Raw genomic sequence first — 13,703 nt, 5'->3', positions numbered from 1 at the left:
AAATTATTTTAAAATATATCGAAATATCAAGTGTCCGAGTTTTCAACACTGTCCGAGTATGGCTTAAATAATAATAATATTTCGTTAAATCAAATGTCCGAGTTTTCATTTGTCTGAGTTTTTAAATTATTTTAAAAAATATCAAAATATCATTTGTCCGAGTTTTCAACTGTCCGAGTAGGAGCAACATCAAAATGTGACACTGCGCGCCGAGACTAGCGAGTCTAAAGCGCCTTTTCAGAAGTCGATGTGAACCCCTTCTGTGAAGGAGTCAGGCATTGTGCGAGCCAAGAGAGGCCCTCACGTCGACTTAAGAAAAATTATATTATTTTTATTATAAGACTAATTTTACAATTTTTAATTATAAAATTAAACTGTCATCACCAAACACAACCAACCAAACTTGCTGATAATATAATAATGGCGGGGGTATTTTATATTATCAGCAAGTTTGGTTGGTTGTGTTAGGTGATGAGAGTTTAATTTTATAATTAAAAATTGTAAAATTAGTCTTATAATAAAAGTAATATAATTTTTCTTAAGTCGACGTGAGGGCCTCTCTTGGCTCGCACAATGCCTGACTCCTTCACAGAAGGGGTTCACATCGACTTCTGAATAGGCGCTTTAGACACGCTAGTCTCGGCGCGCAGTGTCACATTTTGATGTTGCCCCTACTCGGACAGTTGAAAACTCGGACAAATGATATTTTGATATTTTTTTAAATAATTTAAAAACTCGGACAAATGAAAACTCGGACAGTTGATTTAACGAAATATTATTATTATTTAAACCATACTCGGACAGTTGAAAACTCGGACACTTGATATTTCGATATATTTTAAAATAATTTAATAAACTCGGACAAATGAAAACTCGGACAGTTGATTTATCTAATTATTATTAGTTATTTATCAAAACTCGGACAGTTGAAAACTCGGACAAATGATTTTTCAAATATTTTGTAATTTTTAACAAACTCGGACAGTTGAAAACTCGGACAAATGATGTGATCCCGTATAAACACTGATTTGGTTGAAATAAAAAATTTACTATTTTAATTTGGGTTTGCGTACGTATTATAATAAAAAAATCAAGAAAGCTTGGAAAATTTGATATATTTCACCAAATAAGATAAATGAATTGACACAGCAAACCATTATTTATTTATTATTTTATTAGTATTTCTTGAGCAATCCTTAAAAGATCCGATTTGCTAACTATGGAAACATAGACAAGTCATAGAACGCCACCAAGTAGATGAAATGGGGATAATGTTTTTTAAAGAATTAAGTATCGTTCTTAGCCTATATAATGAAGAACGCCTACAAGATGGAGATTCCTACAAACTATGAACGAGGATGTTAGCCTAAGTGCTACCAATTTTAGTAGGAAACATGGATAAACTTTGTGATATATTGTAGAGGAAACCCCCAAAGTCTGAATAAAACTGGTACAGCAAGGACCATTATTAACCACCAGGTAAAAGTCAACAGATTTTAGAAGAATATGACTACATCCAAGAAACCTTTACTAAAACTTTCATTTAAGGATTCAATTACTATTCACAGTTAAGGAAAAAAACCATCTGAACAACGTCAGACTTTTTACTCTGCATTTTCTCAGGTAAATGTAAATATAATTTACATTATTACAGCTAACTAACCAAAAGAATGCCAATTGAAGCAAATACAATAATTGTTACAGAGTGGTATGCAGGAAATCAGGTACAGTAGTTCTAGTTCTTAAGTAATGTGAACAAAGTTTATCGCTATTTTTTAAGAAAATTACTGAAATTCATAAACAACTGGCGACAATGGTGGTACCATGTAGGCTACATTATCAACGACGAATACAATCATGGACAACCCAATGCGGCTATTATTGGAAAACTATTGGTAGAAAACACTAAAAACAAGATCAGCTTTTGAAAAATGATACAAGAGATGTTATTATATCGAACTGGTATGTACATTGTTAGTATTTTCATTAGTTAAATAATTTTTTAGTTGACTCTTTTAAACTTATCAGAAATTATGAATGTTATTCGTTTTCAAATAACTCTGATAATACTTTGCAATTGCTTAAATTCGAGCAACATGTACACTAGTTAATAATTTAAAATGTCATATGGTTAAATAAAATAACAGTTTGTTTACTTTCATCATGGTATCTCCCTTCCTTCTCTGTGCTCAACCCATGAACTCAACTGGATGAAAGATGTAAAGAAGTAAGAAAACTTGAAAATACAACCTAACCTTGCAGCTGCATATTTTTTTTGATGCCAGTGAAAAAGGATTTTGTTCAGTGGCCTATTTCAGAGTGGAAAAAGGAGATCAAGTTGAGGCTACCTTTGTACTGGCAAGGTCGCGTGTTGCTCCTTTAAGAACGTTTACCATCCTAGACTTGAACTGCAAGCAGATGTACTAGGCAGTCAAATGGCATCTTAGATCTATCAGTTTCATAAAATGAAAAAGGAACAAACATACTTTTGGATGGACTCAAGAATTGTGTGGTGTTGGATTCAAGCAGCTCAAAAGCAAAAGTCAGTCTACGTTGCTAATAGTACCTATTGAAAGAATAATAAACAAAAGATACTGGTCGGATTGGGCTGAAATTTGGGGTGATGATAGCTTACATTCCCGATTAACATATAGGCATATTGTTATTTCAAAACTCCTTTCAGGCTCCGCCCCAGTGGCTCTGGAATTTCCCATGTTAACCTTCTGGGTTCCTTTTAAACATTTAAAAGGAATTAAATAATCTTTTCAGCTGATTTGACCAAACAAGTTGGTTCTATGACATCATAGACAAAACGAATTAAATATAGACCATCAGCTGTGCTGCGGTTACCATAGGTTCTGGCGCACACCGCTGGGAGCGCCATGTAGTTGTACACTGTTAACACATTTTAATAATCATAATGAAAATTGAGCTTTTTACTTTCTTAGTTTTTAATTATTATTATAAAAATTCACATTTACTGCTGACTCATTTTGATTATTATAATGAAAAATTCACTTTTAAATTATTTTACCAAAAATTCACGTTTACTGTTGACATATTTCAATTATTACCCTATAATAAAAATTTTGCTTTTTAGTTTCTTATATTTTTAAATAATTTTACAAAAAAATTCACGTGTCATTTATTCAACTAAGTATTCTAATTTAATGTTGCCACATTTCAATTATTATTTAAAAAATCAATTTAAGCGCTAGATTCCAATCATTATAAAAATTCAACTTTTAACATTGCTACTTTTTATTATAAAAATCACCTAAAACGTTGGCACATTTCAATTATTATAATCACAATTGAACTTTTAATGATGATACATTTCAAAGATTATAATCACGTTCACTATTGGTTCATTTTGATTATTATATCCACTTTTACTGTTGGTTCATTTCAATTAATATAATCACAATTAACTCTTAACTTTCTTACATTCTGATTATTATAATCACAAATGAACTTTTAATGATGATACATCTCAAAGATTATAATGACGTTCACTATTGGTTAATTTTTATTATTATATTCAGTTTTACTGTTGGTTATTTAATTATTACTAGTGTACAAGTATTACAGGCGTTATTTTAAAACAAATAACAGTCATAATTTCCTATGACTTTAAAATATTCCACTCAAAGATTATGGAAATACTAAAGATGTACATAATAGATCGGTATAATCAACATTTATTGCAAATAGTGTTTTCTACAAAAATAGCCTCATTAAATAGTCTCATAGCTGCATTGGGTTTCCAGACACATTGTGTGTCGAAAAGCCAGCACGACTCCCTTCCCCATACCGCCCTGAGCGATAGGGATCATTGAGATTCGCTCTAACCTTTCCTCTCCCCTTCATGGGCAAGTTTTCATACCTTTTCTTTCTTAGTTTTTGTTTGTTTCTTTATTTAAATTTTAATGCCTGTATGTATCCTCCTGTATCTTATCCAAGACATATTCCTGTTCTCACCTATTTGTCTCTTGAAGTGAGCAATTTATAAATACGTGACTCTTGGTTTTTATTTCTCCACATCTACATACTTCCTCTTCCACCTGGTGAAATCTTCACAAAATCGCCTTAAAATTTTCAATGTCCTGTGACAAACTGCGTTTTATAATGGCCCATCTCCCAATCTTGTTCCAGTCTCTTTCTGATGTTAGGTATAAATACGAACGTTTACCTTTAAAACGTTAACATAGAACACTCTGCTCCCAACGCATTTGCCACTCATCTAATATCTCCTCTCTTCTGTTTTCAAATTAGTCCTATCCTCCTCCTTGTTTTCCAAAATCAACAGCTTATGCAGCGATTATCCAACAGTCGTAAATTGAATGTAAAATCTTCTGGCGACTGTTGGAGAGCACCCTTAAACCCAGCACGGAAGGGTGCTTGCTGTATTCGGCTATCAACGACAATAGTATTATTTGTATTTCGTTCGCGTCTACCAGTTAAAGTTCGTCGGCCTCCTCCTATTGGCCGTCCTGGTCAACGTCTTGTAGTCTCCATTATGTCGAACGTGTTTTTGGTTGATGTTTTGGTTTTGGAGTTACTGAATTCTACCACCAAATAAGTATTTGAAATGTTATTTTCTTATTTTAAAATTGATTTTCTTCATTATCATGTCATGTTTTGAAATATAACGTTCCATTACGAAATCAGTGGAAAATCCTTTCACCACAGCAATTCTTAAATTATTTCTTATTGAACTATCTTATATCTAATGTACGGGTTGGTGTCTGCCTTTTTCACCACTTTTGCCCATATTTGATCATATTATTCTACACATATCAAATATTTATGTAGAAATATCTGATCTTATTATTCTACACATATCAAATATTATTTATTTATTATTATTTACAAATATTTATTTAATCCTTATAGTGTCTAATAAAATCCAAACATAGAAACCTTGCCTAAAATGATACCCATATTGACAAATTATTTGCACCTGCCTATATGTTATGAAAAGAAATGTTTAGAAACCAAATTTATATGGTTTTATTCAACTTAATAGTCAGCTACATTTTACATGAGAGAATTGCACAAAACTGTAAACATTACATACATAAACAAAACAGTCTTAAATAAAACAGCTGAATAAATATTTGACAGTACAAAAGGAATCATATTACATAACATTCACCCCATCTTTTTTTTAAATGTAATCCCTTAGATAGGTGGGAGGTCTTCGGACTCTAGTGGAACGACGCAGGTTTGTTTCTTCGTTATCCCTCACAGAAGTAGGGGTCACGGTCTCATGCAGAGGGGATGTTTCGATTTCAGATTGAATAGAGTTCCCAATTTCAGGTTGAAGCAGATTTGATTCACGTCTCCGGTCTTGAAGAGCAGGATCTAGTTCTTGACTGGGATTTTCCGAAGTCACTGGCTCATCCTCTTGTTGGATAGCTTCAGGAGGAACAGCGAGATGTCGCACCGATACCAGAGCCTCTCTACCATCTCTATACTTGATGCGAGCATAGTCTGGATTAGCCTCTATCAGCTGAGCTTGTTCCACTAAAGGTTCATATTTGTTATTTCTTACATGCCTTCTCACTAATACTGGTCCTGGATTCATGAGCCATTGAGGTTGAGAGGTGCCATAAAATGATCGTCTCTGGTGTTTGAAAAGTCGTTCATGTGGGGTCTCATTCGTAGCTGTACATAGTAACGAGCGTATACAATGCAAAGCTTCTGGCAAAACATACTCCCACTGTTCTGTCTTCAGTCCCTTGTTTCTCAGAACAAGAGATACAGTCTTCCAAATCGTTCCATTATATCGCTCAGCTTGAGAATTACCTCGAGGGTTATAAGGTGAAGATCGGCTAGTGGCGATTCCTTTAGAGTGTAAGAAATCACTCAGTTCTTTTGACATGAAAGCAGAACCTTGGTCGGAGTGGACAAAAGCAGGCATACCAAAGATGGTGAAGATTGATGTAAGTGCTTTGATGACAGAAGATGCTGATGTGTCCGAGCAAGGAATAGCAAACGGATATCTTGAAAACTCATCAACAACCGTGAGTATGTATTTATTCCTTGTCACAGATGGTATTGGCCCCTTAAAATCAATGTTAAGTCTCTCGAAAGGAGCCATTGCATGGATGAGTGTTGATGGGGTTTTTTGGTAGAACCGAGGTTTCACTTCCGCACAAACAGAGCATGAAGCGGTCATTCGCCTGACATCTTCGATAGAGTAAGGGAGATTTTTACTTTTTAAGAAATGAACCATCCGTACTATTCCAGGATGCCCAATGTCACAATGAATTCTACGGAGTTTTTCGAAATCTCTACAAGAGATGGAAGATGAAACTCGTGAAAATGCATCTGCTACTACGTTTTCCTTGCCAGAACGGTACACTATGTCATAAGAGAAAGGTGCTAGTTCCAATCGCCACTTTAAAATCTTGTTGTTCTTAACCTTTCCCGCGTGTTTCTGATTGAACATATATGACACAGATTTCTGGTCTGTAATTAATTTAAACCGTCTTCCAATCAGGAAATGCCTCCATTTCTGTATTGAATCGAATATTGCGAGGGCCTCTTTTTCCACAGCAGGTAGATGTTGTTCACTCTTAGTTAGGGTTCTTGAAAAGAAACATATTGGCCTTCCAGCTTGTGAAAGGGTAGCCGCTATAGCTGATTCAGATGCATCTGTTTCTACAGTAAATGGAATATTCTCTTCAACTGCAGACATACTGGAGTTCGCTATTTCTTCTTTTAATGTCTTAAAGGCCAATATTTCTTTACTGCCTACTGGGAATGATTTGACTGTAGTAAGGCAATGAACCTTTTCAGAGAATTTAGGAATCCACTTTGCGTAATAGGACAACATGCCAAGAGCTCTTTTAAGGCTTGCATTATCAGTTGGAACGGGGAAATTCAAGAGTGATTGCAGGCGGTCAGGATCAGGACGCATGGACATGTTTTCTACAATGTACCCCAGAACTGGAATGCTGGTCAACGAAAACTTAGATTTTTCTTTGTTCAGGGTAAGATTATACTTTTTAGTTGCTTCCATGAATCTCTGTAGGTTTTGATCGTGTTCTGCTTGGCTACGACCACAAATAGTTACATCGTCCAGATAAGCAAACGTGTCTAGTAGATTTTCATTTTCTATAATCTGATCAATAGTTCTTTGAAAACACGCCACACCATTAGTTACGCCGAAAGGAATTCGAGTGTATTGGTAAAGTCTCCCATTAGCTTCAAATGCAGTGAATGGTTTATCTTCATTCCGAATAGGTATTTGGTGATATGCCTCCTTCAGATCGATTGTACTGAACACTTTGTATTGAGCAAGCTTAGAGACAAATGATTCAATGTGAGGTAGAGGGTAGGCATCAAGCTGTGTGAATTTGTTGATGGTTTGAGAGTAGTCAATACAGAGACGTCTCTTGTGCCCATTGTTGACCACAATCACTTGTGCTCTCCAAGGTGATTTACTCGGTTCAATTATTCCTTCTGATATAAGCCTACTTACTTCACTTTTTATGAACTTACTATCATCTTCAGAGTAGCGGCGGGACTTGATGGCTACAGGCTTGACGTCATTAGTTAGATTATCAAACAGTGGTGGTGGTGATACTTTAGCCCTAAGTAGATTGCAAACATTGAAGGGTGGGCGTTTACCACCGAAATTCAGCTCCACCGCAGAATGTTGCCGAAGGATGTCATGTCCAATTACAACATCGGCACATAAATCAGTTAAGATGAGCAGCTTTGTCAGTGGGTATTCGTGGCCATCGCACACCATGTCAACAATACAGTGGCCAAGAGTTGATGAAACATGACTTGTTGATGCCATCGATATTTCATGCTTTGTTGGGTATTTAGAAATATTGAATCTTTTCACAGTAGCTTCAGATATAAAACTGTCGGAACTCCCAGTATCAATGAGTGCATCTACTGGTTTGCCGTTTAACATCAGTGACACTGTAGCTTTTGAAAGACATTTTTGTGAGGCAGCAACAAGAGAAGAAGACATTGAGTTTATTTCTGTCTTATCACTTTGAGTTGTTTTACCCTTAAATGTCCTACTTTGGTTGCGAGAATTGCAAACTGTTGCCCAATGGCCTTTCTTGTCACAAATATTACAAACTGAGTCTTTGGCAGGACAGTTGGCTCGAGAGTGTCGTGACCGTCCACAAAAGAAACATTTTTCTCTTCTTATCGAGGATAATTGGTGTGAAGACGAATCAGAAGCTGCCTGAGAAACATTTGTATCAGTAACATCAACATCTTTAGGAGTTGACTGAGATATAGAGTTACAAGGGCTTGAAATATATGAAACCGCCTGATTTTCAGCTGATTCCAAGGTAATGGCTTGATTATAAGCTTCTTCAAGAGTCAAAGTTAGATTTTCAAGAAGTCTTTGTCGAATGGACTGTGATATTAGTCCTCGAATTAAAGCGTCTCTTATGTACTCGTTGCGATTTTCATTAGCAGTGACAGATTTAAAGTTGCATGCTTTACTAAGTTCTTTTAGTTTTCGAAGATACTGATCAATATTTTCTCCAGGTTCCTGTCTTCTAGTGGCCAGTTGATGACGTGAATATACCTCATTAGTAGGCTTTATAAAGAGTTTGTCAAGAATAGATATAGCTTCGGTATAAGAATCAGCCTCTGAGATTATTTCATGTATGTTGTAGTCCACAAAATTAGTTAGAAGTTTTAGTAGATCATCTTCTGCAGCACATATTTCTTCCACGAAATTCTTGAAAGTGGTTTTCCAATGTTTCCACTGACGATCAGAATGGGGATCATTAGGGTCTAAAGATAGGCGCTCCGGCTTGAAGAATTTATCCATTTAGATTTCTTGGAATAAACTTGAATAGAAAAGATAGAATACAACTTGTATAGAAGAACTTGTAATAATATAGTTAAAAGATTAAGTTGAATAAATTGTTATGAAAAGAAATGTTTAGAAACCAAATTTATATGGTTTTATTCAACTTAATAGTCAGCTACATTTTACATGAGAGAATTGCACAAAACTGTAAACATTACATACATAAACAAAACAGTCTTAAATAAAACAGCTGAATAAATATTTGACAGTACAAAAGGAATCATATTACATAACACTATATTACGGATTTTGGCGCACTGGGTTGGTAACATTATTGAAAATAACACAACATTTTGGCTGTAAAATATGGTACAAAGAGAAAATACTATTTAAGCAGCTACTGTCGTGACAGAAAGGTCATATTCCTTTTAAACTAGATCACATAATCCTTTATAAGATAACTTGATTAACAATATGTAAACGTCAATATATACGTAACAGCCAATTTACAGTATCTTTGCTTTTGGAAATGTCCCATTGCTCATTTGCCAATGAAGCCGCAAGGCCGTATGAACTAGGAGGCCCCTAACAGTTCAAGAATAAAATCCAACTTCACTTCAAGTATTTCACTACACCTAACATTCCGTAGAGAGATTATATTGACAGCTTTATGTTATTGATAAGGCTGAGACAACTAACTGACATCCCCCATGTCAAGGAATTCCAGCTTTAACACCCCCCAATCACCCAACAATCAATTTCTCAAAACTATGCTAGAGGGTTCATTCATTGGCACAGAAGTACGATCCGAACTGTCGCGACGTGACGAAGGAAAAATCAAACATACACTGTAACGGATATACCTCCCTTTGAAATTGAATATGTCTTCCCAAAAAATATTTTCTTTTAAAATAAAATCATGTTACACTGATGAAATCACGGAAGTGTTTAACTACAAAAGATCCACCAATACGATTTTAATACTTTTTAAAGGTTCTTACAAAGGAAGAGATACCAGATATTATACTAATAATAACTCTGATGACGTACGGTATGGGGAATATTTTATTCATTGAATGATCAACTAAATTTGGCAACTAACGCAATTAATATAATTATTGTTTTTACACTTATTACTCTTTAAACAATGCTAAATGCTCAAAATATGTATATTTTACCCAATTTATCGCAGTTGGATGAATTAGCGTAAGACTTGAAAGTAACCGTCGATTTCGACGGGTTTCACCTAGTTGTTTGTAATAGTTCAATTTATTTACCTTTCATCGTATTTTACTGAATTATCATGTAGTTTTGGTTACAGTTCGGTGTGATTAAGTGAGTGTTTGAAAGTGATTCTTCACAGTGCAGATACCCGTTACATTACCATATTATCATGTAATTTACAATGTGTATCAACATTCCTTTGTAGTGTTTTCTGTTGATTGGTTAACTTTCGTACTTAATCTAAATTTAAAATTAAATGCCACTGCCGCTAGTAAGACGAAGAACTGTAAGTGGCTGGAGGGAACGCAAACGTGACCACTTGCATCAACCTCCCAATTTGACGGAGTCAAGTTAGATTCTTATGTGCATAGTAAGAGACAAAAGAAGTTACTTCCCTTGCTACAATGATGCTACCTGTATAGATGTCGCAGCTATTTTAAAGCTGAAAACAGGGCACCACCTGGCCAAATGAATCATTGTTTTTTTTCTTTTTTTTTACAGGACATTCATGTAATTCTTTTTCTTTGTTCTTCTGTTCTTTATTAGGTTTCTTTTCAATTCATATACAAATTCAACAAGTCGGCATTTTTTGGCCTACTCATTGCCCAATCACAGCCTTACTAAAGTTAACAATCACTAAATCGCAGTTTACTAAGCATAATAAGAAGCTGCAATGTTTCCAAAACGATTATGTGGGAAGGAGAGGGGGGTCGTTATATTAAGAAAAAGACGCTGACAATTCGTTAAGCAGAGGTTACAAACACTATGTAGATATTCTGACAATTAAAAAAATCCTTAAATTGGATAAGTTTTCCAGTCCTGTACAACACTGATTCACGGTCTTTTCCCGGTAATGAAAATTCAAGTACAACTTGATACAAACAGAATCTCCGGTTCACGACCTGGATGATGGCTAGTTATTTCATTTGATTTACAGTTACATATTAGTACCCGTGATAAATCAAACCCATTATGTAGGCCACACGATTATTAATCTCACTTGGTTTTGGATTTGCTTAAACGTGATTGGAAATGGTTAGGTAGGGCCTACACAGTATTTGTTAATAAAATTTATGTAAACATATCGCAGTGACAGCTAGAAAAAGGAATCTTTATCAAAACAGCTGTTCTTAATTTCATATATGACAAGTTCTCTTAACAGATTATTAGTATTTCATAAATGAGGTATGTGGTGAACATGGAGAAAAAAACTTGAAAAATCACACAAAATTGGGTTTTTGATCGTCCGTTATTTTATTTCCAAAATAGTGAGGCCATATTTGAATGGCTAAGGACACTCTCGCCAATCCTGTGAATACAATTAAACCATTGGAATCTTAATTGGTACTCTAGCTTTCTTTAGAGTATGCTGTGTAAAATGCTTTCTGGGCCATGAAATAAATTGAGATAAGATATGTTTCAACTTCTATAATGTATATACGTAAAAATAACCCAAAAATGTATAATTCTGAGCAATGTACAGACAAAACTATAACTTTATTTATATAGATTAACTGGGTTTGAATTTTCAATAGGCTACATAAAAAAATGTATAAAATTTCTTTTGGTTTTACAAATAATGCTGGGCGGGGGAATAATGTTTCTCATTAGTTGTGTACCTCATTTATTGTGGGGGGGGGGGCTGGTGCTCAATTGGGGGGGGGGGGTGCGTCATGAGTCTATATGGGGGATGGGCACCCCTGCTTGACTGATGATGCATCGTAAAGTTGTTCATTTTAGTTAATTGGTATTTTGTCAATTACATCTGTTGTAAATTGTTTAGGCCGACACACTTATTACTTTAAATAAATTAAATGTAAATGTAGGCTGATGATTAACAAGGATTTAGAAAAAATCCTGGCAACTAGAAACCTACGGGTACCTTTGGAAGGTTTCTAATGTTAGCCTAGGTTATTTTATTTGTTCTGGCCGTAATTTTAGTCTAAAGCATAAAACTAAATACTAGGCTAACTTAAAATATGACTGTTTTATGTAGGCCTAATCCAATTTTTGTTTGGAAATAAATCAAGTCCCAACGGTGACAGACTAGTAAAGTTGAACTATGAATACAGTATTATATAGGCTACACAGTTTAGTCTGCTGACGTGAACAACTTAAGTGTCATTTGAATTAAGTTTTTTGACATTTGCAGTGATCATATGTACTTATTTATTTACGGTGACACTATAATGACTATTAGACTGACTGAGCATGTAAGGTTGATGAAATGGCCATCTTACTATGTAGGTAAGATAATAAGACATTTTATTGACCACTAAGTAAATACAAAATACAATAGGTCTTGTCAATTTTATAATAGCCCACATTATTATGTATTATGGGCTGAAGGTTTAAGTTAGGGGATTGTTCGTAAATACACGTAAAAATAAAATGTGGCATAACTTGGCTGTAAGTTTTGTAAGTTATGTCCTTATGGTCATAAACAGAATTTCTTTTTATCTGTTTGTTTATCATAAATATCTATTAAAAAATTCATCAAGTACCGGTAAGTAACTTGCCATTCATGTATTTATTGTAAAATTGGGGCTTACCGTGTGAATAAAAAAATAAATAAATTGGGTAGACTTTTGAATCTGTTGGCTTAAACAACCGAATGTAAATATCGATCAATATATCGAATGAAACAATCGAATAATCAATATTTTCACTAAACGATATATCGAATGAAACTATCGAATACCGGTAATCGATATTTTCATTCCTTTGTTTGTGCCAACAGATACGGAAGTCTACCCTCCTACTCATCTCCATACATACTTGGCTTAGGGCCTATAATACTTACATTCGTATGGTAACTATTACAAAGTTAAGTATTAAAGGATAACATGAGTTAAAGGCTAGTTACTGGGTAACAAGTTGGATGCTATTGTGGAGACTGCTCAACTTCAACACTATTAAGCTCTGAGGTAAGATGATTTAATAGTAGATAGCCTAAACGTAAAATAACACCTAGGCCTACCTCATAATAAAAAGGACCATTCCACAAAAACATATTAGGACAGCCAGCACTGACAAAATGTTTGATAGCTCAGCAACAGACACTAACATCGCTGTCATTGCAACTAGCATTTTGAAAGACTAGTTAACAGTTTGAATGCGGGATAATTAAAGCATAGAACAACCATTAACGAAACTCTCCGCACTAGCACTCTCTTCAAGCCATACTGATGATAACTGAAGAACAGCGAAAAGGAACGTGAAAGTAATCCCTTAATACCACAACCCTTTGGCCATTACCACCACCATAATACTGGAAATGACAGCTAGCTAAGCTACTGGACGAAATGACAACAGGACCTTTTTGTTCTATTATGAAAAATGTCGTCTGCAATAATTTCAGCTGTTGTGGGGAAAACAGTAAAAGAGGAAAGCAAATACAGTAAGTTTCAAAGCACTACCATAGGTTAAACATACTCCTTCAATCTCAAAGGCTATTGTTTGCAACATTAAGACAATCATAACAAATAAATGATTTTTCATTTCATTTCATTTCAACATGATTGATCCAACCAAGGATAGTGGGGGAATGGAATGATATGATTTATGCAGTTTTTATTGGCTAAGTCCAGATGTTTCCTAACATATACGTTCATTAAAAGCCCAATAGTAGTAATTATCGATTATAGGCATCTCTGCTTTGTCCAGTTTAGAATACCAG

The 13,703-nt window shown here is 34.8% G+C and overlaps 1 protein-coding gene across 2 annotated transcripts in view; it reads right to left on the bottom strand.

Annotated features, from left to right (window-relative positions):
• The window catches only part of LOC128983157 (cell growth regulator with RING finger domain protein 1-like), a 138,030-nt gene extending 124,719 nt beyond the window's left edge, over positions 1 to 13,311 (bottom strand). For both annotated transcript variants that reach the window (XM_054402333.1, XM_054402334.1), the window contains exon 1: positions 13,005 to 13,311. In XM_054402333.1, the coding sequence (XP_054258308.1) occupies positions 13,005 to 13,114 (110 nt within the window). In that variant the 5' untranslated portion in view covers positions 13,115 to 13,311. The remainder of the gene's footprint in view (positions 1 to 13,004) is intronic.
• Positions 13,312 to 13,703: the final 392 nt, after the last annotated feature.

This window comes from Macrosteles quadrilineatus, unplaced genomic scaffold, assembly GCF_028750875.1.
Source record: "Macrosteles quadrilineatus isolate MER2022 unplaced genomic scaffold, UCM_ALF_1.0 Scaffold_1__1_contigs__length_201487025, whole genome shotgun sequence".
NCBI lineage: Eukaryota > Metazoa > Arthropoda > Insecta > Hemiptera > Cicadellidae > Macrosteles > Macrosteles quadrilineatus.
Note: the sequence above shows the minus strand (reverse complement) of the source record. Positions and strands in the feature narration are given on the sequence as shown.